Genomic DNA, 25,338 nt, shown 5'->3' with positions numbered 1-25,338 from the left:
GACATAGCTCACTCACCCCTCACAATGGAAATGGAGAAGTCTGAGATTCCCCCCTCAGCTACTCAGAATACAGGTTTTGGTACAGCCCCATTACAGAGAGATACAAGGCAAAGGTTTGATCCAAACATGAACAGAATCTATTCCTAAAACAATAAATGTGGGAAAGACCTTGCAAATCATCTAGCCCACCCCCATCTACAATGCAGGATGCAACTGCAGCATTCTTGACAGCCTTTGCTTTAATTAGGTGTCAGGAACCTATGGCTTCCCAGATATTTGTTGAACTACATTTCCCATAATCCCTGGCCATTGGCCATGCTTGCTGAGGCTGATGGGAGTTGTAGCAACATCCAGTGGGCCAAAGGTTCCCCATACCTAGCTTAAATGTATACAGCGAAGGAAAGCCCACCACCTCTTTAGGTAAGTCTGCTCCACTGTTAAATGGCTGTTATCATTAGGAAGTTTCTCCTGTGGTTTAGCTCAAAACTGCTTCCCTATACCTTCCATCCATTAGTTCTAGTCCTGTCCTCTGTATGCTATTTCCTAGGTTAAATGACCCATGACCAGTTATGCAACAAAGAGTGCAGATAGAAGACTCAAAGAGCTGAATCAAAACAGCAACACAGGCGTATCACATAACTTGAACTCAAAAGTGAGCAACCAATTAAACCAACACAGGTCCTTTCATAGAACACTATCAGCTTCATAGCCAACCTACCATCTGTAAAGTGGGCAAGACTCTCATAAACTTGAAGTAGAGTTGTCAACTCCAAAAAAGCCACAAATACACCCCCCAGTGGTCTGCTTTTCTGCTTTACTAGCAGATTGGTGTGTAGAAATCAGAAGGTCATTCTTTTCACTTGCCAAATTCTATACAGTAAGCTATTGCTAAAGGCACTGCTACACAAGCTGGCTAAAGTGGGCAACCTTAACTGGGAACCGAAACTAGGTTTGCTTCCAGACAATTGGTTTTTTGAACATTCATCCTGATTTGTTTGCAGGGAGCATAAAGCAAGTATTATCCCACCCTTTCCTGTAATTTTCCTTATTGGGAAGAGGTCTGATTTTGGGGGGAAGTGGGTTTGTGGTACAACTCTAACTGTGCCACTGAAATTTGCTGGTACAGTATATGATTGCATCCCAGCCAGAAATAGTGATGGTCTGGAAGTGCCCTAGAAAATGAAAGAGAGAAACACAAAATACCAACTGATCTTATTCTCTGAATGAACATTCCCTCCAGCTTCTAGGCTAAAGCTACCCATTTGACTCCTATATTGACTTCTCTTATCCAGTATATCACCTAATATTCAGATTCGCTTTTGGAATCAATAAATGAGCTGCTGCCAATCCTAGCAAGCTGGGCTGCTACTGGTCATTGCAGGTCACAGTTCAGCATACTGTCAAAGCCTGTCAAAGAGAAAGCAGGCTCTCAGTGGGAATTGTAAAATGCACAAGCAGCGTCTAAAGCAGGGGTCAGCAGCCTAAGACCCATGGGCTGGAAGCGTCCCGGGGAGGTCATTTGACCGGCCCACGAGTCGCCCCAGAACTGAGCTGCCTGCTCACGTGCTGTGCTAAAACAGCGCAGCACGGCACAGGGACTCTCTTCCGTGGCGCCGAAAAGCGCATCTGTGCACGTGCAGACACTGAAAATCATGGGCACGCACACTCATTCACAGACGCGGGCGCTCATGCACACGCGCAATACGGCCCATGGAGGGATCTCCGTGGGACCAATCCAGTCCAGGCACGATAAACCCTGGTCTAAAGGTTGGTTATGCTTTCCTCCTGACCTGGAGTCTCTTATCCCTAATCCCAGAGTTCTAGGGTTATTGGAGTTGATAAAATGCAAAATATATTCAGAGGGATTCTCTCTTTTTATTTCCTCATTTGTCCCAGGACTAAGAGTATTATTAGCTATACTTGTGTATGGATTTGTTGGTCTTCAACTGGGCAGCCATGGAATTAGTAGTCACTTTTCTTGGCAAGCATATGTTGGCAAGACATTTGTTATCGGGAACAAAATGAGCCTCTAGACTCTAGGACAGTTCATGCCATACAACAGATTTGTTAGCTTGCAAGGTGCCACAAATTCTGCCATTTTTGCAACACTGAATGAAAAGAAACTCAGGTGTGGCCTCTGGTGGAAAGATCATGTCTGATTGTAGGTGCATGGCTCCTTTTCCCTCTCCAAACATCCCTTATCGTGAACCTTTGCAAGCCTTACATAAACAAGCCCTGCCACCAGAGCTGCTTTGAACTGAATTGACTTTGCTTGCTTGGGACCCCTCCCTCCAGCAAAACACTGCCAGGCTCCACCTCTCAGAGTCAGCCACATCCGCCCAGGAATCCGGCACTGGGCACCTTTCGTTTGCAGCGAGCAAACTCACCCAGAAGTAAAGTGGGGTAAACACTAGCAGCCGGGCTTCCCTTCCAACACTCGGCTGCAATCCATTGCATGCAGATTACAATAAATATCCCCTCCCCCTGCTTCGATCCATTGCACCGGGTCACCGGAGGAGAGGGTGGGGACCCATTCCCACCAATCCCCTCCTCTGCATCGATTGATTATTGGGGCGAGGGGGAGGGGAGCGTCCCATCTCCTGACTCAGAAAAGGATCGGAGTCATGTGCTTGTCTTTCAGAATTAATCTCCAGGTCCCACATTTCTCTGGATTCTAGTAATCTGCCCTCGCTAACAATACACAAGTGGTACCTTGGGTGCAAGTGATATCTACATGTCCAAGAGCAATAGTTGTCATGTGAATGCACTTTTCACTCAGTAATCATGCAATTAACTGGGCATGATTGATCATTAACTCCTCTGGGGTGGTAACACAGGGAGGCAAAGCCAGGGGGTGGCAACCCTTCCACAAACAGTATTTTGGACTCAAGGATTATTCCTGGGGAGCCTATTACCTGTGGCGAGATCACTAGTTCTACTTACTGATCCACATAGCATATGCATGAGAAAAGCACAGACCCCCTTGCTTAAAAAAAGGGGGTGCCTGTTCATTCAATGTTAATAACATTCCTATAGTCTGAAGGAGATTATATGTAATATATACAGTATTGGATATGCTCTGAAAATAAACAGCATAAATGCTATTTAACCTTTAATGTGCTCAAAATACCCTGATGAATCCCCTCACCTGCTGCTCTGAAATGGAGTACAGTACCTGCAATAACATTTCAAAACATTACTTGAGCTTCCAGCTGCTCTGAGAGCATACTGCACCTCTCTGACAACAGCCACATGCACACTACACATTTAAAAGTGATATACAAGGGGTTAGCAACCTTTTTCAGCCATTGGCCAGTCCACCGTCCCTCAGACCATGTGGTGGGCCGGACTGTATTGGGGGGGGGATGAATGAATTCATATGCCCCGCAAATAACCCAGAGATGCATTTTAAATAAAAGGACACATTCTACTCATGTAAAAACACGCTGATTTCTGGACCATCCATGGGCCATATTGAGAAGATGATTGGGCTGCATCCGGCCCCCGGGCCTTAGGTTGCCTACCCCTGTGCTATACTGTCACTATAGTCATGACTTCCTCAAATATTTCTAGGAGCCGCTATTGTCCTCACAGAGCTACAATTCCCAGGGTGGTTCAATAACCAATCCCCTCTTCCCAGGGGGAAGAGGGAATTTGTGGGAAGCCATCATGGGCATAGCCAGGATTTTTGTTGGGGTGGGGGCTGGCAAAGCTGTTGAGTTTTTGAGAAATCAAAGTTGTTGAGCCCATGGAAGTTGTGCCTGTTTAAAGTGATACTGTAGCACTTCAAATGTAAGATGTGAATGTGGCCAATATTTAGCTTGTCCTCGTGTACCATGCAAACAGATTTGGAAAAGCTGGACTACTGTGCAGTGCAGGAAAAAAAACCTCAAGAAAGGGTATTGAGGGAAAGGGTGGGGAATCTCCTTCAGCTTGAGGGCTACAGTCTCTCGGGGAACTTCTTTGGGGCTTCATGCCAGTGGTGGGTGCAGGGCAGTTGCAAAAATGGCCAGAGCAACAGATGTGAGTCTTTCCTTTATACTGTAAGCTACACAAGTAGTTTGCACCTGTGAGCACACACTTCTTTTCAGGAAACAAGAGGCATTATCGCAATTCAAGGACACATTCTGGCTAAACAAAAGCACTTGAAGAGGGTGTGGAGCAGGGCCAATGAGTGGCATTACTTGGGAAGCAGTGTGGCCTAGTGAGAGCCCCAAGGGCCATATAGCGAGGCCTGGAGGGCCACATTCACACACACACCCTGGGCCTGAGGTTCCTTCCTCCAGGCCTATAGTCCTGCAGCTGCCCTATAAATGTGAACTTAGGTCTGTACTCTGTCTCATACTTTGGCTTTGAAGAAATAACCTCCAGCCTCAAAGAGCCTAGGCTCAATCCCCACAGTTAAGAGCTGCCCCCCTCCTGGAGTCCATATCCATATGGAGTTACATATTCCTCTTCAGCTAAAGGAGCATAGCAAAATTTAGCACTGGAAGTTACTTATATTATGCATAACTTAAAACATAACATAAAACAAAAATATCTAATAAATCTAGTGACTGCCACACAGGTACAGTCCAGTGGAGTTTAAGTACTTCAAAGTCCCCTTGGCTAACAAAGAGTTAAGCATGTGCTTGATTGAAATGACCTGCATATTTGTTTGCTTCCCTGCTCCATCAATGCCCCAATAGGCAAATAAATAATTAGAGGGCCTCAACCCATTCATGTTTTGGTTTTTCCGATTTCTGATTTGCAATCACATATTATGCGGTAATACCTATTTTCTGAGAGACCTCCTATGCTGTGAACAACTGCATACAGGCAGAAATTCAGCGGGTTTCTGCCGCTGTACTGCAATGTCTATTTGTCGTGCAGCTGTTAAAAGCAAAGAAGCCTTGCCAAGAAAACAGGTGGCAGCCAGATCCGTTTGAATTACTCAACATGCCCTTTCAATCACAGGGCACATGTGGGCTGCTCCTTGGCACTTTCCCGCTGTCCTGCCTTCCAATAAGGAAGTGCTTTCTGCAGGCCTCTCCCTTTGCACAAACATTCCTTCACACAGAACGTCCCACCCCACGGAAGCTCAGCTGTCCACCCTCCCTCCCTTTTGCAAGCAGGTAGCATACCTGAGGCTTTCCCTGCCAGGGCCACGTCAGCTTCTTCCCTGAGCAGGCCCACAGGTAAGTCGAAACAAAGCTGGGGGTGGATTATGCAGTGGGCATCTGCTCCAGAGCCTCATGCAGGAGTTAGAAGTTTTGTGTTTATGTTTTTTTAAGGGATGGGGAACTTGCACCTATTCAGGGCCTCTGGGCACAAGATTGCTGTTTAGTGCTGGTGAGAATAGACAGGTCAGCCTATGGCTAGAACCTGATAGCTAGGCTGTACTCATCATTGGAGTAGACAGCTTTCTTTTCCATATGTGAGTAGAAGTGGGGATGTGGGGATTTCAATCCATCACAGATTTGTGACTGAGTGCAGAATCAGGGTGGAAGAGATGGTGGTTTAAAGCGTACACACAAAATACACTGGGGTGAGCTTGTATCATTTATAATTTCCTTTCACTACACTTGGATAGTCTAAAAATCACTCTTTTATCTCCCCCTGCCCTGTCCTTGGAACCTGCTATGTTTATTTGCCTTCCCTGATCCAAAGCCTTTCAGCCTGTCCTCTGTCCAAATTTGCAAATGAGTTGAGGTTAGGATTTAACACTGCTGTAAAAAGACAGCTAGGCTGGTGCCAGTGTGTTTGGAAGAGTCTGGTTCCAGTTCTTGATAACTATGAGATTCACCGTGTTGGGTTTGTCTCTGTATAGCTTACCCTTTGGGGATTTTGGCAAGGATAAAAAAGGGGAATAATATGCCATTTGATCCACCCACATAGAGGTGATTTGTTTTAAAAATGGAGGTTCCAGAATGCATGTTTGCCTGAAAGCCACATCATCTGAAAAGAGGGATCCCCTTTTCCTGATCCCAGAAATGTTGGGACTGACCATGGTCATCTATAGATGAGAGAGAAATGTACTACTCACATATTAAGGTTCCCTGCTTATTGTTTCTGTACATGTTTCAAGGTTGTTTGTATAGCCTGCAATTCCATGCTCTCATCATGCGGGCACCAATTTATTTCTTTTTCTAGCCCTTATGGCTACAAATTGTGTGAGCAATACATGGAAAAAAATATTAGAAGCCTTGTGGAGCACTGAGCAGGAATTGCACTGGTAGAGAGGCTCTCTAACCAGCAGAATATGAATATGCAAATGTGAAAATGTATGCAAATTTGATTATTCATGTTGTAGAATTTGGGGGGAGGGGTTGGCTGGTTAAAAGGTTTAGTGTACCTTAGTGTAGATTTTTATTTTTCACACAGAGTACGCACAGTCTGGTGATTTTAGACTGGAGTGGTAGCTCTCCTCCTTCCCCTGTTTCTTACTCAACCTATGTGCCCAAATGCAAACAGTTAATAGCTCCAAGTTGTGTTTCTCCTTCACACCATGCACAGGGGTTAGATGCTCTGGAATAGCTGCACCACGACAGTGGCAAGTAGACTTCAGGTTTGCAGGATCCACTTTGTTTTTTCCTGGAACCTCAAAGTCCACCAGCTGAAGCCAAGTGCAAAAGAGTGGCATAACTGGGGGACTGTGCTGGACATACACTTGGAATTAAGGGATATGGCACCTCTGAGTGCATGTCTCAGCCCAGGAATGGAGCTCACGGTCCTTTCATTCAACAATCCATTTCTGGTTTCCCACTCACTCCCACCCCACAAGCTTTGTTCCAGCAACCCAGCTTGGTAGAAAGTCATTGCCAGTGCTTTTTTTCTGGGGGTATGTAGGGGTATACATACCCCTAAACATTTTGTGAATCTTTGTACTTTTGTCCATTCACTGTATTTATTTTCCTGATTTGAACAATAAAATGGTGATTTTCTTGAGTGAAAATGTTTCCCCCCCCCAAAGAAACAAGCACTGGTCATTGCTATAGTTAAACTACTGAGAATCAGAAATTCTTGGTGATCTGTTTCATACAAACCACCCAGAAAGCTATTGGTAGATCCTGATTTACCTTCTGCCCTCTCTCACTGTGGACAAACGACCCTTTCGACCACTTTGACATTTCTCCCCAGAGAGGGGATGGGGAACTTGTGTCTCTCTACCTGTTGCTAAACTGCAACTTCCATCTTTCCTGACAGGGGCTAGTGGGGGTTGGAGTCCAGCAACACCTGGAGGGCCACAAGTTCCCCATCCATGCTCCTGAGCCACCTGTCTCAGAAGTGGATTCAACAGGGTAATGTAGATCCTCCTGATGGGGTAACTGGGGCCTCATAAATTTTTTTTAAAAAAATAATAATTGGCGCAACACCAGCTCTACAAGCCAGACCATTGTATTCACCACCATGAAAGGGAGGGAAGCTGTTGTCACTATCTCACATCTCCTTTGCCTCCTCAAATGCTGTTTTGCTTCTTATGTCTCCAGGGACTGCATGGGAAGCTTTGGGGGATCAAGAACCCAGTTCCAGCATCTTTAATCTACACCACATATCCTACCTGTGCTGGGCTTGTTTTCAGTTGCCTGCGGCTGATTAATAGGACTCAGGCAGCTAAAGCAAGTCTGGGACATGAAAGGAGAGCCCTCCGTTTGTGATAGATCAAATGTAGCAAGCTGGAGAAGACGCACTCAAGCCAGGACATGGAGCAGGACATAAAGAAGACATGGCTGTGGAACACTGTGGACCAATGGATCACAGGGCAGAGATGGGTGGAACTCCAACTCCCATCAGCCACAGCCAGAAGACCAATTGTCAGGAATGATGGGAGTTGCAGTCCAGCAACATCCGGGGGGAGGGGAGCATAGGTTCCCCATGTCCGCTCAGGAGTGACTGGATGTGGGTGGCTTGTCTGGCTTCCCAAATAGATGATTTGGGATGACCTGGACAAATGGTTTCTGTATACCTGGGATGACCTGGACAAATGGTTTCTGTATACCTGGGTATACCTTTTTCAGCCCGAGGGCCACATTCTCTTGCGGACAACCTTCCAGGGGAGGATCCACTTAACTTCCCATTCAGAACCATCCCATCCCAATGTTTAAAAAGGAGTGTTGGAGCTGCATGGGGAAGAGGCGAGGTGTGTCACATAGTAACAGCAATAACAGATGAAACCGAAACCTTGGAATACTACATCATTGGTTATCCAAGGATTTTTGAGCCCTGAACCCTAGACACTTCCAAATGAGTATGTTTCCATTAGGGTCCACAATTAGAAGAGTTTGTCTGCCTGTGGGACATCCTCTGTGCAAGAAACCCAGCCTAATCTTTTTCTACACACAGAGAGAGGCAAATAGAAGACACTTTGCACAAGTTCAGAGGCATGCCACCTCACAGTCCGCTTGCATGTACAGAAAACCATTAACAGAGAGCATTAACATATGAGATTCGTGAATCTGACAACAGTTTCTTAAAGAGGTTCTGATACTTTATATCAGCAGGCCCCATCTCAACATCTGAAAGGATGTCTCTTGTTAACCACACAGAACCATTAACATAGCTTGCCGTGTCTGTTCTGGGGTTGATCTCTGGCGAAAGGCTCCTAGCAAAGGAAGGATATCCATTATGCCCATATATGGGAAGGGGAAAGGAAATTTTTGCCCTTGACATATTAAAACATTGCAAGGGAGCCTGCAATAACCAATCTCTTGTCTCATTACATAAACAGCACACAGTAGTCTGTTCCCACACAAACTGTTCATCTAAGCTGCCCTGACAAGGTGTCGTTTGAACATCACATTGTTAATTTGAGCATCACAGTGTTAATTTGCTAAAAGAAGCTAATGGGCCTTGGAATTCAAATGATTAAAGTCCTTCCAGTCCCCCATAACAGCATCTGGCCCAAAGCTACTCAGATCTTCTGTGGCAGCAAGCAATTCTAAGCATGCCTCCAGACTGTTCCTATTTTTCAGGAAGGATTCGAGCCCTCTGCCACCCTAGGATAGCAGATCCACTTAATGCAGTTAGGAAAGTGGCTGAAAAATGCACTGAAAATGTGGGATGAACAACTGTAAGATGCATGAGCACCCTGCAAGCAAATTGGGATGAATGCCCACTGTCATAAAACATATCTACAAACAAATCAAAGTGAATGTTCAGTAGAGACTGAACATAGTGTAACCTCCATGAAAACTTTGGGTAGGCAAATCAGGATAAATGCTCAACAGATTGTGTGGAGGAGCCCTAAGCCAATGGCCAACAGTGGCGTTGTGACCCCCTCCATTGCATAGGCTGCATTAAGAGACCAGAGAAGACCAGCTATCATTGACCCATTGTCCATATGCAGGAATGTCAGGAGATGACAGATTAGTGGCCTAGCAGCACTGATGTTATATTGCACCAAACACCACATTAAATCAAGCATCCATCTCAGCTTAGCCTGGGCTATGAGCATGCTAGCAGTTATACAGTTGTTGTCTTGAACCCCTGACCTACCTAGCAGCAAGTCAGTAGTTCCCAGTCCAGTGTCAATCCACACGTCCAAAGTCCAAACCTAAGCACAGTCCCACAGAAATCCTGGAGCCTTCAAGCTGAGATCCATCAACATGAACAGACACAGCCCTAGAACTCTGCTGCCCTTTTATACTTTGCATGCTGATTGTAGCATCTGGGCTTGAGGAGGCAGGTGACCCTCATCTTTTTCAAACCTTCTCCAGCTGAGGAATCACACACCTCCTCCCAGAGCCCCACCTGGCCAGCTAGTGAACTGGGCTGTGGAACCTTGCCTGCCTCAGCCTCCTGGAGCACCCCACTTGCTGCTCTTTATGCCTCAGAGCCCACCATGTTTGTCCTTTAAACCTCTAATTACATTTTGTTGCTGGCTAATCAGAACCTTTGGGTTGGCCTGCAAACTGATTCCTACTTTGGTTGAGATTTTACTTGCTTGTAGTGATAGAAGATGGGGAGGGAGATCCTGTGTGCACAACAACAAGGGCAATTTTCATAGCAAGGGGGCCTGTTGCTATTATTTTCCTGAGATTAAAAGTAAGAACTCAAAAGGGAAAGGCAAAGAAGCAGATAGGCATTATTCTTTCCAGATCTCTCATCTGCCCACCCCATCTTCTTTCAGCTCTCTGTTTGTTTTCTTGCTGCCTTCTGATGCATTGACAGTGAAATGCATGCATTTCCCCTTATTTAGCCACTAGATGTCTCTGTGCTGTCTGCTTGCCCAGACAAGGTACAGTCCACAGAACCTGGGGGAAATAACAGAACCTAAGGAGGTAACAACCAACATTTGTGCATGTGCATGTGCATGATGTGATGATTACTGATTCGTAAGTATTTTGCCTGCCCCCCCCAAAAAAAGTTTAAAGGTAGACTGTGGTTCTGGGGACAGGATAGAGCAGGCATCCCCAAACTGCGGCCCTCCAGATGTTTTGGCCTACAACTCCAATGATCCCTAGCTAACAGGACCAGTGGTCGGGGAAGATGGGAATTGTAGTCCAAAACATCTGGAGGGCCGAAGTTTGGGGATGCCTGGGATAGAGGCTCTTGGCATTTTGGCAGAGAGCATACCATACCTGCCAACTTGCCAACTCCAGCCTGCATTCGTCAACCACTCTTCTAACCACATTTCTGTAGACAAGCCTTCCCAACCTGGCGCCCTCCAAATGCTGGTGCACTACTGCTCCCATTATCCCTGACCACTGGCTATGCTGGCTGGGGCTCCTGGGCCTGGAGTCCAACAGCATCTAGAGGGCACGGGCACCAGGTTGAGGTAGAGCCTTGGCAGCCCCTTCCCAGGAGCCAGTGGCAACTGGTGCTCATTGGGACTTGCGGGGCAGAAGACAGGGAGAACAACAGTAGGTAGGACCATTTTCTCTCTGTCCTTCTCCCTGCTGAGTTCTACAAAGGCAACACTGAGACTAAAGAGGAAGAAGAAGCTGACAGCCATCACCCCTTTCCCTTGGGCTGGTTGTAAGTAAGAAGGCAGGCAGGTGGAGGCTGGCTGAGGAAAGAGTGAAGTTGGTGGGGCATTGCCCCTTTTGCCCTAGCCTCCACTGCCAAGAGCAACACTGTTTCACCACCATCACCCAAAATCTGCTGTCTCAGACTTCTCACTCGGCTCTATAGTTGTGGCAGTAACCTTAGCACTGACACCACCATCATGTTTGCCTAGGAGGGCCCTGTTTCCAAAGAGCTGCTTCCATTATCATCATCAATTTATATGCCACCCATCTTACTACCTTGCCCCAGCCACTCTGGGTGGCTCCCCAGCCCCAAAGTAAAAACACAATACAACATCACACACAAAAAACTTCCCTAAACAGGGCTGCCTTCAGACATCTTTTAAGAATCACATAGGTGTTTATTTGTTTGACATCTGCTGGGAGGATGCTCCACAGGGCAGGCATGACTACTGAGAAGGCCCTCTGCCTGGTTCCCTGTAACCTCTTCTCTCTCAATGAAAGAACCACCAGAAGGCCCTTGGTGCTGGACCTCAGTGTCTGGACTGAACAATGGGGGTGGAGACACTCCTTCAGGTATACAGGGTTGGAGCTGTTTCAGGCTTTAAAGGTCAGCAACAACACTTTGAATTGTACTCCGAAAAGAAGAAGCCCTCAGAGAGGAAAAGAGCCCTGTGCTAACCTAGCTCACATAATGACACCCCCACCCCCTGTTTTCCTGCTAAACCTCCTTTAAGTAGGCTGAAATGTGGAACTCATTGTGACTGAGTGATGCGAGAAGTGGGGAAGGAAATACTACTATAATGCACTATTATAAGAGGGTTATAAGACTGGTTTGATTTACTGAGATGATGTAGGGATTACTGAGCACTTAAGAAACCCACCATATAATTAGTATTACTGACACATCCAAGAGTGCCCCATTGAAAGCTATCATGTTTATTGAGGCAAACTATTCTATGATTCTCTCAGATGAGGCCAGCTCTGGCCCCAAATGCTTATGCTGTAATAAAAATGTGTTGGTCTTCAAGATGCAACCATCCAACATGGCTACCGCTTTGGAAATTCATCTACTTACTACTACTGTTGTTTCAAGTTACCAACATATATACAATTTTGATTCGCTGTTGTATAGATATTGGGGAGGGTGAAATCGCTTTCCTCCACCAGAGTTATTGAGCGGGATTGGACTATACATGCAAATACAATTGGTTTATTTTTTGGGGGAGGGAGTTAGCAGTAACAAGTAGTGAATGTACGATCTTCTAAATCTTATATGAGGTATGTTGTCGGGCCACAACTCCCATGAGCCCCGGCCAGCATTGCAATCAGCCCAAGACCTCTGGGGGCAGGGGTGGAAGCCAATCTGAATAAAATATGGGGGGGGGGGGCTCTGTGCAGGTAAACCCCGCCCACATAACTGATCACATGATGCAGTGCATGCACACCATTTGAACGGCAATGCACACGAACTTCCCCCTCAAATATTTTATTGGGGGGCCGAAAGGGTCACCTTGGCCCCTAAGAGTTGGCTCCTATGTCTGGCGGGCACGAGCTTGCAGAAAGGTGGGCGAGTCGATTAACAGAGATTATCTAATGGTAGCGAAATGGAACCTCTTCATTCAGAGATACTCGATCTCTGAGGATCTGGTACTGAAGACAAATAGCAGGGGAGATCGTTGCCTTGCTGTGCTCCCTCTCAGCTTCTGGAAAGCATCTTGCGAGCCACAGTGGGAAACGACAGAAGCCTTTTGGCTGATTCTCCGAGGCTCCATGGCGAGGAGCGGGTGGTGGTAGTAATCCGGTCCCTCCGGTCTCTTCGCCCCCCCATAGGAGGATGCGGCACCTTACCGCGGCTCCGCTTGTGGGTGGGGGGCGGGGGGGCACAGAATCACTTTCAGGTTAAAGGCCCATTAGGGCCTCCGTCGGGGCTCGTTTCCTTGTTGGCTCAGAGGCACTGGAGCAGAAGCGCCGCCGAGCGAGGGCCAGGCCAGGCGCTGTGTGTTTGCAAAGAGTTAAGGAGGCGGAAAATGCGAGGGCCACGGCTGCCTCTCTCCATAGAAACGGCGATCTTTAACGGGGGGAACTTTATTAAAGTCCGATGGGGCGATAAGCGCCCGCGCCGCGCCTTTAATTAAAGCGCAGAGGAAATTGCAGGCGCCCAGGCCCTGCGCCCCTCGCAGGTTGCTTGGAGACTGCCCCCACCCTCGCCGCCGCTCTCCCCATCCCGCGCTCTGCCTCGACGGGTGGGGACCGTGATACATAATAACAACCATCATCTTCCCCAGGCGAAGGCAATAATACCCCCCGCGGGCGCGGGGTGGGCGCAGAGCTGCCATGAGACGCGGCGCGGCCCGGACCCTGCTGCTCAACATGTACCTGCCAGGTAGGGCAGGGACCAAAGGCGACGGCTGCCCGGCGCCGCCGCAGCTTTCCATGTGGTGGATCGGTCCCTTTCCGCACAGCCCAGACCCTAGGCTCCCACCTCTGCCTCTCGTTTCTTCTCATGCTCATTTCCCCTAACTGCCATTTCTCCCCCTCCACGAAGATTGCTCCTTGGCGCTCTTCAGCAGGCGCGCAGAGCCGTCTCTCTGGCCGTCCCTCTTTAAAGCTGCCCCGACGGCTCCCATCGGAAGTCGGATTTCCTTTTTCCTGGACGCGTTTCCTGGCTTCATAGCGGCTTGCCATGGGGGGGGGGGCGAGGCAGAGCGGCAGAGGCGGGCAGCGGGGGGACTTTGAAATACAACCAGGCTCGCTCTGGAGAGAGAGAGGGGAGCTTGTCCAACGCGCCCGCCCCCTCCATCAAGTCCCAATTACGGGGAGATTTTTGGGTGGGGACCGGCATCGGTTTGGGTTTGAGCTCATTTCGCCCCTCTCTGTTTCTCTCTTCTTGCTGATCTTATTTGCAGACCCAGTTGGGGAAACTTTGTTCAAAGAAGGCAAAAGCCAGGCGTGGGGATCACTGGGGCCCGGAGTCCAAAAAGGTAAGACCCTCGCTTCCCTGACTTCCCGGAAAGTACTGTACAGAAAAAGGAGTGTGTTGGGCTACTGGGGCGTCTTTCAAGGCAGTCTGTTGCTAAAGGGCGATCAATTTGATCAAATTCTTTTCGAAGGGCAAATTTGCTAAATATCCAATGGGGGGTTCGTCTCGCATCATCTTCTTCTGCACCTGAAGCTAAGCAGAGGATGCGCACCATCCAATGCAACCAAGTCTCCCCTTCAAGGGTTCGAAATATGCGCCTTATAGGAAGGAGCGCACCCTCTTTTCTCTAGCAAACGCTCTTTAAAGTTGGGTGGGCTTTAAAACAGCCACCAAAACCTTAGAAATAAACGGTGGTGTATGTGTGTGGTTGTTGCAAAACCACTTCAAAAGCAACGCGGTACCCGAATCAGCTGCGGGTGCAAAACAAGAAGCGCGCCCCGGGCAGGATTTGATCCTTCCTGATATATCTATCCTTTCAGTAATAATGCAGTTAGTAGGGTTAGGTTGTGCGCTGGTTGATTTGTTCCTCTAAAGCACTTGGAAGCGCAAAAGCCCCAAATAATGGAGGAAGTGTGGGGCTCGTTTGAGATCTCTGGCTTTTTTAAAAAATAAAAAGAGAAAAAGTAGGAATTAATATCGACTTCCCTCTGGGAAATCCGATCCTTGGTCTGTCTGGCTCAGTATCGCCTGTCGTGGGCGGCAGCAGCTCTCCGGGGTTTTAGCCAGAGGGTATTCCTCAGACCTTCTTGGAGATGGAAGGAATTTAACTCGGCACCTCCTGTAAGCCGAGCAGGAGTAGCTACCGGTACAGCCGCTCCAAAACCTCTGCTTTAGCTTCCCTTCGCTGCCAAGGGAACCTGCTCCTCAAATGCTTAAGGCGGCGAAGGCGTCCTTCAACACCCTGCGCCTCCAGAAATCGGAGCTAGCTGGGATCAAAGTGCGGGGAGAGCCTTGGACTTTAGGGGATCTTGGCCAGCAGGTTACCACGGAAAGGAAAAATAGCACCCTTCCTTAAGGCTGCTGGCAGAGTACTAAGCTTTGGTATTGCACCGGGCTCTACTTCGGGCAAGATTGACTACTGCGTTGTTCAAATTCACGGGTTTCAGTGAATTTTTTTAAAAGAAAAACCACTTTCAAGCTTTAGGAGCGTGGAGCGAGGCAAGCCCCCCCCCTCCAGCTCTGTGTAGCTTGAAAACTTCCTATTTTAATACACAGTACTGCAATTTTACTGGAAAGCCCATCTGGGCAAAGAGGGGCCCTATTAAATCTCCTTTCTGCCCTCCAAGAACCGGCACCAAACATCCCCAACCCCACCAAGCGCCCTTTCCCTTCTTTCGGAGGCTTCCCCAGAAGCCAGGCTCTGATCGGCCGGGCAACCTGGGTCCCTGCCTAAGGTCGTAGGGACGGAGAGCAAGGGAAATAATCGAGGGGGTTTCGGCAAGGAGCTGCGGGAGACGTCTTGAAATAAGGTGAGGCTGTTTTCTGGAGCAGAGAACTTAGCCGAAAAGCAGCTCTGAGTTCTGCAATATCATGGCTGCCTGCTTATTCATTTTTATTCTTATAAGAAGGTGAAAACAAAGTCACAGCCGCATCCGTCTTAAGACTTCTCCCCGAGGAAGTGTTCTGTCCAAATGGCACTGCCGATAACTATTTGCATTCCCAACGCCCGTCTCTTGCACCACCTCGAAAATTCTCAGTCCCTCCGTTGGACTCTTTCTCTCACCTTGGAGATAAGGAAACAAGCAGCCCAGTTAAACCCCAGAACTTGGATCCCGTTCTCAATGAAAGTATTAAATACGCTGAAATACCACTGACTCAAAACACACGTACAGTACAGTAACTGTTTAACTGCGTTTCGGGGTTTGGGACCACTTAATTACAAAACAAACAAACAAACGCGGGGAGACCCTAGCACCCCAGCCAGCCGAACATCAGTCCCGATTCAGCTGCTACTGACCCACGTCCCTCTTGGCTCAATCGGTTCCCACTCATGTGCGCCTCTGGCGCAGTTGGGGACCAGCCTTTGCCATTCATTTCAGCGGGATCTCTTAGGCAGGTTTTCTAGGAAGTAGTAAATCCATCCCCTGAGTTTAATGAGATGTCACTCCCAATCTGGACTACAGTCGAGGAAACCAACTTCTTTCTTAACCTGTTAATGCCAACAGCTGCTACACAAATACAGGCTTAGGAGCGGAGGTGTCGCGTTCATAATTCCCGAGTGGGAGCGCCGATGGTCCCTGGATGGCGCGGACTGATTGCTTAGAGTAATTTAGGCGCAGTTGGTTAGAGCATTTTTCACACCCCATTTCCTACGGAATCCAGTTTCGCAACAGTCGCAGAAATAATCTACAGCATCTCAAAATCGCAGGTTTGAGGGGAAAGAGGCGCAGAAGTACCAACTTCTTTATTCATTTATCATCACCATCACAATTATTCTACCCCAGTTTTCTTCCATGGAGCTTAAAGTGTCCTACATAGCTCTCCCTTTCTCATCTTATTTTTTACAACTACCTTGAGAGGTAGGCTAAGCTGAGCGAGAAAGCGACTGGCCCAAGGTGAACGGCTGGCTGAGTAGAGATTTGAATCCTGGCCTCACAGGTTCTACGGTAGCGCTCTAACTGCGATGCCACACGGGGTAGCGGGTTTGGCGAAATGGCGAAATGATGAAGGAACGCCATAAAGCCAATATTTTTATTATTTTTTAAAAGAAATCTTATTTTATTTTACTTAAACGAAGTAACTCGTCGGTGTGCATTCACCAATTTTTATGTACATCTCCTATCCCAAATACAACTCCGAAGGGGGAGAGGAGAGGAATTCGCGGTTTTGGGGTGGGTGGATTCAACAAATGTCAAAATCCACAACACGCCTGTCTCGTGCTGCGGTGCATCGCTGGACAGATCTCAATACAACGAGTGAAAAATAAATAGTGCCCCTGGAACCGTCCAAGAACCGACTCCGTAAGAGAGAGTAAATAAAGATTTCTAAATTCGGCCAATAGTGAATATGAATAACGTCAGCGGAACCAATAATTCGTATGCATACAGCACTGTAGAGCGTACAAAATACTTCACGCGCCTTATCTTGTTGGTGCAATCCATAAAACTGCCTTGCAAGGTAGATGAATATTATTATTTTCCCAGTACAGTATCTGGATTTCCCCCCCTCACCAGGGCAGTGTATGTATATTGGATAAAATATATTAAATAACATTACGATATCACTTAAATTTAAAAGCACCATTAAAACACAAAAAAATGCTATAATGCAGAAGGGCGGGGGCAAAACCCGCTGTAAACCGATTCATCTGCTGAGAAATGTGGAGTGAGGCTTCCTTTAGAGCCGATTCCACCTGCAATTTATGCATCCTTACCCCAAAGTAAGGCTGCATTCCTATACCAACTCACCTTGGAGTACGGTAAATTCCACGGAACTCAGTGGCTTTCTTCCAGTCAGTGGGTATAGGACTGAAGCCGAAAATCGGTTACCGCAGAGGGGAGCCTGAAAAAAATAAACAAAACAAAGCGTGATACTGTACATCAACATCATTATATGTCAAACGTATTTATGAATCGCCTTTCTGCCGCCAAGACAGTGATTAAAAGCACTGCAAGATTAAAAACCCACCAGTTTAAAGCAGAACAAAACCAGAAAGATGAATTAAAAAGCTAGGCGAATGATGTAGGCCACCAGTCTGACCACCCCAAGGGCGTCTAAGGCAGTCTCTTAGATAAACAATGTTATTTTCGCCACTTAAGGCAGTGGGCTGAAAATACCGGTAAATGTTGCCCATTTCTTATGCACATTTACCCGAACGTAAACTTCATTGACCAGTCAACGACGCTTATTTCCGAGGAGCAGAAATTTGAGCAGGCGTGTTGTAGAGGATTGCAGTGTTAAGGTGACGCAGTAGTCCCACGGCGATGGGTACGAAGTACTCCGCCTTAGAAGTGCTGAACAACCATGCTCCTTGGGTTTATATCTAGGGCGCACGGGGTTGTACACAAGCACTTGCGTATATGTAACAGTGTATTTTAGCAAGCATACCCACTTTAAGTAAGAGAGCACACTAGAAACCTGACACGTGTTGGAAATCAACTGCGGTCGTCTTGGTTTTCAAACGTTCTATTCCCTTTATAAGAGCGTGCACCCTTATAAAGGCTGGTACGTGGTCGTCCTCTCCTAAAAGCCAAAAATGAATGGATCACACCGGATCACACCTTCCCGCACCTGGAACTCAGAATTGTGAAGAGGAGGGTAGCGCTTGGACAAAAGCCCTTTCCTATTCCGGGTTTTATTTATCTGACTTCAAATGTGCTGTAGCCTTCCAGATCTTGCATGGACTATATTTCCCCTTTTATCTGACCATTGGCCTTGCTGGCTGGGGCTGATGGAGTGCAACAACATCTGTAGGACCGGTTCCCTATCCCCTCTGAGTCAGCTGTGTCCCCCCTCCCCCCCCCCCAGAAACTTTGTTGCTTAAGTTACATTTTATATTGGGCGCCTGGTTTCCCCAGCAGAGTACGAAATACTTGAACTGTGCCTGATCAGGTTAAAACTGTCAGCGCTTTTCCTTGTGGCACCTTAAAGATTAGCAGGTTTTATTATGCCATATATTTTCTTGGGCTAAAATCCACTCAGCATCTGATGAAGTGGGCTGTAGTCAATGACATAGCTGCCAACTTTCCCCCCTTTTTAAGGGAAATTCCCTTATTCCGAATAGGATTTTCTGTTGGAAGCTACCCAGAGTGGCTGGGAAACCCAGCCAGATGGGCGGGGTATAATATATTATTATTATTATTATTATTATTATTATTATTATTATTATTATTATTACAGTGATACTCCAGCAGCCACACTGAAATCAATTGACTCCAGTGGCGCTTTGATCTCACTTAGTCTGCTTTGTGCATCACTAACCTTGAATCATTTCAAGTCATTTTCACTTAGTCATTTTTTAAAACATTCCCCTAAGGAAAACAAAAAAGCCCTTTGAAAAGCAGCTCAGGGAGAAAGGTTTTAGCCCAGCCACCTCTCTGCTGTTCTAGTTTCTACTTGCAAAGGAACGTGGTGGGTTTCTTTTTTTAGGGGGGGGGATTAACACAGGGAAAGATTAATAAATGCGATTTCTCTACCTGGAATCTGTAATGGGTACCATCCATTCTACCATCACCCAGTCTACCACCTCATTCTGTTGCAAGTGTAGAGGAGGCCTCTCTAGACTACAATAAAAAAAGAAAGTTAATTTCCAACGATTAAGATCAGAAGTTATTTCAGAACCATTTGTTCAGGACAGCAACATCAATAGAGGACATGCATGTGTGAAACTGCTAGCACTGGTCAAATGCTGAACAATATTTTATGTCACTTTATAATAGCACTCAAACCAGTCAATTGTCAGTGTTTAAGCTGACACATATGGCTATGTGAATCAGCCCTTCTTGTCTTGGAAAAAGTTAAAAATTATATTAATAGTAGTGTGAGATTCCATAATTGTACACATACAGGAGGTTGGTTCAGATATGTTATTTATTTATTTATTTAGTTAGTTATAAGAAATATATCTATGCTCACTATGCATATTGTAATGTAACCTATCTGAATATCTAGAAACACAGAGAGCACTGGTTTTGTTTTTCATTTTCTGACCTCCATTCCTTCAAATCAGTTCAGACAAAGCAACTTCTCAGGTTTACCTGTAGTAAATAAATGTATCAATTGTATATTTTCTATACATTTTTTGCTTAAAAAACTAAGCAAAAATATTTAGCAGGAAGCAACACAATAGGTGTGCCAAGCTGTGTAAACCATAATACTCTGTAGTGCTTTGTTTGTATCTAATTGGCCACAACAGTCAAATGAGTGTAAGGCTGTGATCTTCATTGCAAACTTACTTGGGGTATTAAATTCTAGGGTGGATCTGGATGGGGGCTTAATATTGCAAACAGCTCATTCAGATACAGTAAATGTGGGGAGGCAGGCTTTTTTTAAACATCAGATTTCCCAATCCATATTAAATAGGGGAAAATATGAACTGGTGTTTTTATGCCAATGATGTCATGTGGATGCTGTGAAAACCTGCACACACGAGAGGCACTGATCCTGTAATATACACCCACCTAAAAGCACTTCATCTCATGTAAAATGAATTCACTTCCTAGTGAAGGTTTATAGAGAAGAGAGAGAATATGGGTACTGTACATTTTTTTTAAAAATGAGGAAGGTTTTGGAGTGACTGGGGAAATGCAAAGGATTCAGCTCTGAAGAGTTCAAAGCAGCCAACAGTGTGAGCTATTTGGCTTTCCACAATAAGGGTATTAGTACCGTATATCGTTGAGGGTGGGGCAGTGATTATGGGAAAGGGATTAAAATATTGTTGTGAGTTTGGGGGAGGGGTTAAGGCTATATGATGCCTAAGTCCCTTCGAATTCCTGGATCCAGCAAGGGTTGAAATCTAATGGATTCTATTGCTGAATTACCAGTAGCCAGGCAAGGACCATAGCTACCACCTAAGTATGGTCCTTAGTCTGATAAAGAAAGCTGTTCTTTGCCAGAGGGTAAATGGGTGGGCCCCCTCTTTCACCGGCTGCTGGGGAGGACAATAGCCATAGTTGTGTGAGAGAGCTGGGCTAGAAGCAGGCTGCGGGCAGAAGCCAGGGAGTGAGAGCCATGCTTCATTCCAAGGCTGTGTCTATGAAAGAAGGAAGACCACTTGGAGTGTTAATGCTGTAAGCCCCTTCATCTTGAGCTCTGGTTGTATATATGGGTAAATAAGGATACCACAGTCTCCACTGTCCCTCATTCCAAGGAAACTGGGCCCTGGGTAAGTTCCTGGAACCCCTGAAATCTTGCACCTCTTTGAGATTGGGGTGGCGTGCAACAATATATTTTGAGCTCTTCTACTGGGAGCCTTAGGTCATAGAAATTTATTGGTTAGGGGGGGAAAGATGAAAAGAGTTGACGCTTCATATTTTGGCTCAGCCAGGAGTCTGATGTACTTTTGTTTACCTTTAAATGTCCAAATGATAAGGAAGGATGGCAAGGATTTACAGCGAAAGTGGGTGGACTTCAACATAGCATTAAGTTGGATATGCAGGAGCAGAACAAGGTTTGCCCTCCCTTCCCCTACTCTCTCCTCCCCTCCCTCTAAGCTTGTTCTGAAGGTTCCCCCAGCGCCTTTGTTGCTTGTATTTCCTTTTGTTGTTGCCTTTACTTGTATTTTAATCTGGAAGTTGCTTTCCAGGCCATTGGGGATAGAAATCTTTTGGAAAAGTGTTTCAAGTTGTGTTAGACTTGGGCCTCAAATATCTGAAAGAACACCTTCCCTGTACAGCAGCCCTGGAATTAAGATAAAAGAAGGAGGGCCTTCAGGTGGTTTTGTTGCTCTCAGTAGTTGTGAGTGGGTTGAGCTCATGACAGAGCCTTTTTTATGATGGCCCCAAGATGTGCATCTGGCACCACCTCTTTACAGCTTCCATTGACCACTGAAGACACATTACCCTGGCCTTTGAAATTGGAAGTTTTTATATTGGTGTCTTTTAACTGGAAGGATTATTGATGTTGAGCTTTATTGGGGGTGTTGTTGTTTAGTTTTGACTGTTTTAATATGCTGTAATCTGCCTTGAGCGTTCTGGTGAAGGGCAGCTAAGAAAGAACATTATCATTGTTTACTTATTTAGACTGTCCAGGTAGAGAGGGATCATAACATTTAGTCTGGCCCTCAGAATTGGCCTGGGCAAGCCAAACATAATGCCCTCCTGATGTGGCTGGACTCCAGTTCCTATCAGTCCCAGTCCACTTGCCCATGGCCAAGAGTCAAAGATCATGGTAGCTTTATTCTAACAACTCCTATAGCAGCAATCTTGGGCTACAAGAATGTATGGGTCAGCATAAAGGCAGTTTTCTATGTTCATGTGAGAGTGGCATGTCTGCCCCTTCAAGGTGGGCCTTTCTCACTGCCCCTCTTTTGGCTTTTCAGGCAGTGGGCAGATCCAGTTGTGGCAATTTCTGCTGGAGCTGCTTTCTGATCGTGCCAACCTCAACTGCATCGCTTGGGAGGGCACCAATGGAGAGTTCAAACTCCTGGATCCCGATGAGGTTGCCCGGCGCTGGGGGGAGCGCAAGAGCAAGCCCAACATGAACTATGACAAGCTGAGCCGGGCCCTGCGCTACTACTATGACAAGAACATCATGACCAAGGTCCACGGCAAACGCTACGCCTACAAGTTCGACTTCCAGGGCCTGGCCCAAGTCTGCCAGCCAGCAACACCCGACCATACCCTCTACAAATTCCAGGCACCCCTGCCCTTCTCTGGCATTTCCAAACTCAACATCATGGCCTCGGGGGTGACTCCAACCAGCTTCTCCTATTGGCCAGGCTCTACCCCCACTCTGTACCCCAGTCATGGCTTGCAGCCTTCAGCACCCTTCAGTGCCATGGCAACCTCCCATATCAACAACATGAACAGCCACTACCACTAGGACTCTCACTGCTGCAGGGCAAGGAGGAGGGATAGGGAGAGAAGGGACAACGCTCAGATTTCATCCTAAGACACTTCCCATTTTGACCAAGGAGGCAACTGTGTGCAGCAGGGAGGGACACTGTATTGAGACGACATCTTAAGGTGGGCTGGATCTCAGCAAAGGCGTTGGATGATCTAGGGGGCATTTTGTAGGGGGTGAGCTCCCTCCCCATTGAATACAGAGTCCTTCATTTTATAGAGAACATTTCAGCAATGCCCCCAATTTCTCTCTTTCCTTTCTTTTTCTTTTTCTTTTAAAAAACCCTCTCCCACTATATTGAAATGGCTTCAGAATGTTCTTGTATGTTTTGAAGTCTGGTCATGGACAGGCATAAAGATCAGCAAGGGCTCAGCTCAGCAACACACATATAGTCACACATCCTAAGAGGTTGATGACGGAGGTGAGATGGACTTTCAGGTCAAAGTTAGGCATCCTTGTCAGGTGAGGAAATGCCCCTCCTTTTAAAATGCTGCTGGACACTAAGTCTTAGCTTCAGTGTCTTCATCTTTCCTGGATTAGATACATGGACAGGAATATCATCCTATCAGGAATCCTGTACTGAACAGGAATACATTACATAGCTGCCATCAGATTTAGCTGGCAGGTGATGCCAACTGAGGGCAGTTGAAATGGACGAATGGACATTTTCACAAGGAGTGCTTAAAGGGGGAGTGATTTTTCTTTTCTTTTCTTATTCTTTTGCTATTGCCCGAAGTGCTGACAAAACCAAGTTTTGGCTCAGCCCTACTCAAAATGCAGTTCTGCAGATACTTCCTTAACCCACAGGAATTAATATTAAAGCAGTAGGACACAAATATTTGAAAAGATGTGACATGGTGTTCCCCAAGCTCCAAGAATTTAAATGTATCTGACTTAGCCTGAGGTCTCTGATCTCACAAACTAGTCTAGGCATCAGACACCCCACACTGAGCCAGCCACAGCCTAATTCTCAGCCCAGCTGGGCTTCTTCTTTGCCCCCAAAGTTGCTGCTTCCATGTAGGCAGCACCAAAATACAAGTGTGGTAAAAGTTGTCAATGTATAACATTTCATTTTTTAAAAATAGTGAGGCAATATAATGGAAATGAAATATTCAATGAAATTCATTCTTTGCCCACTGTAAGTAACTATCATTATCATTATCATTAAATGTATTTATACCCCACCTTTCTCCCAAGTTGGGATTCAAGGTGGCTTCCAACATTTAAGTACATCATTATATAATGCAAGTAATATAAACTAGTTAAAAATAATACTTAAAACACACTTAGAACCAGCAGTTAAAATAGGGAACTACCATGTATAACGTCAGGATCTGTTGCTTTGAACACACTGTAGAGTTTTTTTGGGGGGGAGCTGTGGCCAAACACATATTTTTATTTATTTATTACATTTGTATACCACCCTATACCAATAGATCTCAGAGCGGTATACAAATTTAATAAATAAATTTATCAGTACAGCTGTGTCATCTCACACAATCTCACACCCAAACTACCCAAGAGAGACACTAAATGGTTACCATTATCAACAGGGCGCACATGAAACTTAAAGAGGCTTGTGCTTTAAAAAGTCAAAGCTACATTGCCCAGAATGTTCATTTGCATTTACAAATGCCTTTCTTCTGTTTTCCATGTGGAAGAGAAATCCACCAGAGAGGCTCAAATAGTGACATGAGCCTCATGTGTCATTGGCATTTTGACCTCTGAACCCTAAAAGTCAAATTGATGACTCCTGTTCAGCATGGAGATGCACTTCAAATGGCATAGAGAGATTCTTATATTCCAATAAGTTATATACCATTTAATTGCATAATTTCTAAGCAGTGTACAAGAGGGATAGGAAGGACACCAGAAAACCTGCCAGAAAAACTGAGATGGTAGTTAAAGTCAAGAAAATAGCAATTGTCCTGGAAAACAGACTGCTTCTGCCCCTTCCCTTGCTTTCATGATTTCATCCCCTTTTGTCCCATTTTCAGGCTGATGGACATCATTTCAGGTTTCTGTGTTTGTGTGTGTGATAATGTTCAAAGACCTACTCTTAAATATATTCATGGTAAAATGCAAAAAGAGATAAAAAAGGAAAAGTGTACTTTAATAGCACCCCTCCTTTGGGGGGTGGTTTCTTGATTTTAAAAAAATGAGAAGAAGACACAAGACATACGGGTGCTCCTGAGGAAAAATTCCACCGAAAGTGAAGCACAGGGACAGAAAAGCACACATAGCGAGCGCCCTGCACAAGACGGAACTTGATGGGATCCTGTTCCAGCCTCGAGGCATTGCCTATATATGGTAGGGAAAATGTAAACCCTCTTTGAAAATCCCAGTAGAAATGCACAATAGAAATGCAAGCTATTTCATTCATCCAGGGGGAGTTATGTACACCTAGAAGCCTAGAGCAGGGGTAGGGAACCAGCAGCCCTCCAGATGTAGGAATACAACTTCCCCCATCCCCCCTGGCTATTGGCCATGCTGGCTGGAGCCAATAAGACTTGAGGTCCAACAACTGAAAGGCCACAGGTTGCCCACTCCTGGTCTAAAGGAACCTCCTACCTAGCTGGAAATGTGACAGAAACCTAGCACCAACCTCAGATTTGGGTGTGGGTGTGTGAACACTCACAATACACCACCTTTCTCAATTCTCCTCTCTCTCGCTCACATTGTCAATGGTCATTTGTTCATTCTCTCTCTCTGGGTCTACAGCTCATCACCCAAAGGGAAAGTGCAAGTTGAACGGAGGAGCATGCCCCACCGTTTCCCTCTAGGCACTTCCTGCATACTTAGAGATGGTAGACAAACAGGCCGTGACAGCAAAGAGAAGGAGACTCTAGGAATCAACAATGAGTCCCCTCTGCAGGGATGTAGACTTTGGCAGGCACCTGACAATGT

The 25,338-nt window shown here is 46.2% G+C and overlaps 1 protein-coding gene across 1 annotated transcript; it reads left to right on the top strand.

Annotated features, from left to right (window-relative positions):
* The first annotated feature begins 13,223 nt into the window (after window positions 1-13,223).
* FEV (FEV transcription factor, ETS family member) lies at window positions 13,224-24,587 on the top strand. The gene is made up of 3 exons (XM_035128244.2): window positions 13,224-13,332; window positions 13,856-13,930; window positions 21,908-24,587. Exons 1-3 carry the CDS (start codon window positions 13,284-13,286, stop codon window positions 22,408-22,410), a joined length of 627 nt encoding a protein of 208 aa, XP_034984135.1. The 5' UTR covers window positions 13,224-13,283; the 3' UTR covers window positions 22,411-24,587.
* The last annotated feature ends 751 nt before the right edge of the window (window positions 24,588-25,338 follow it).

The sequence above is a fragment of the Zootoca vivipara genome, chromosome 1 (genome assembly GCF_963506605.1).
Source record: "Zootoca vivipara chromosome 1, rZooViv1.1, whole genome shotgun sequence".
NCBI lineage: Eukaryota > Metazoa > Chordata > Lepidosauria > Squamata > Lacertidae > Zootoca > Zootoca vivipara.
The sequence above is the reverse complement of the archived record's forward strand: the minus strand, read 5'-3'. Positions and strand labels throughout refer to the sequence as shown.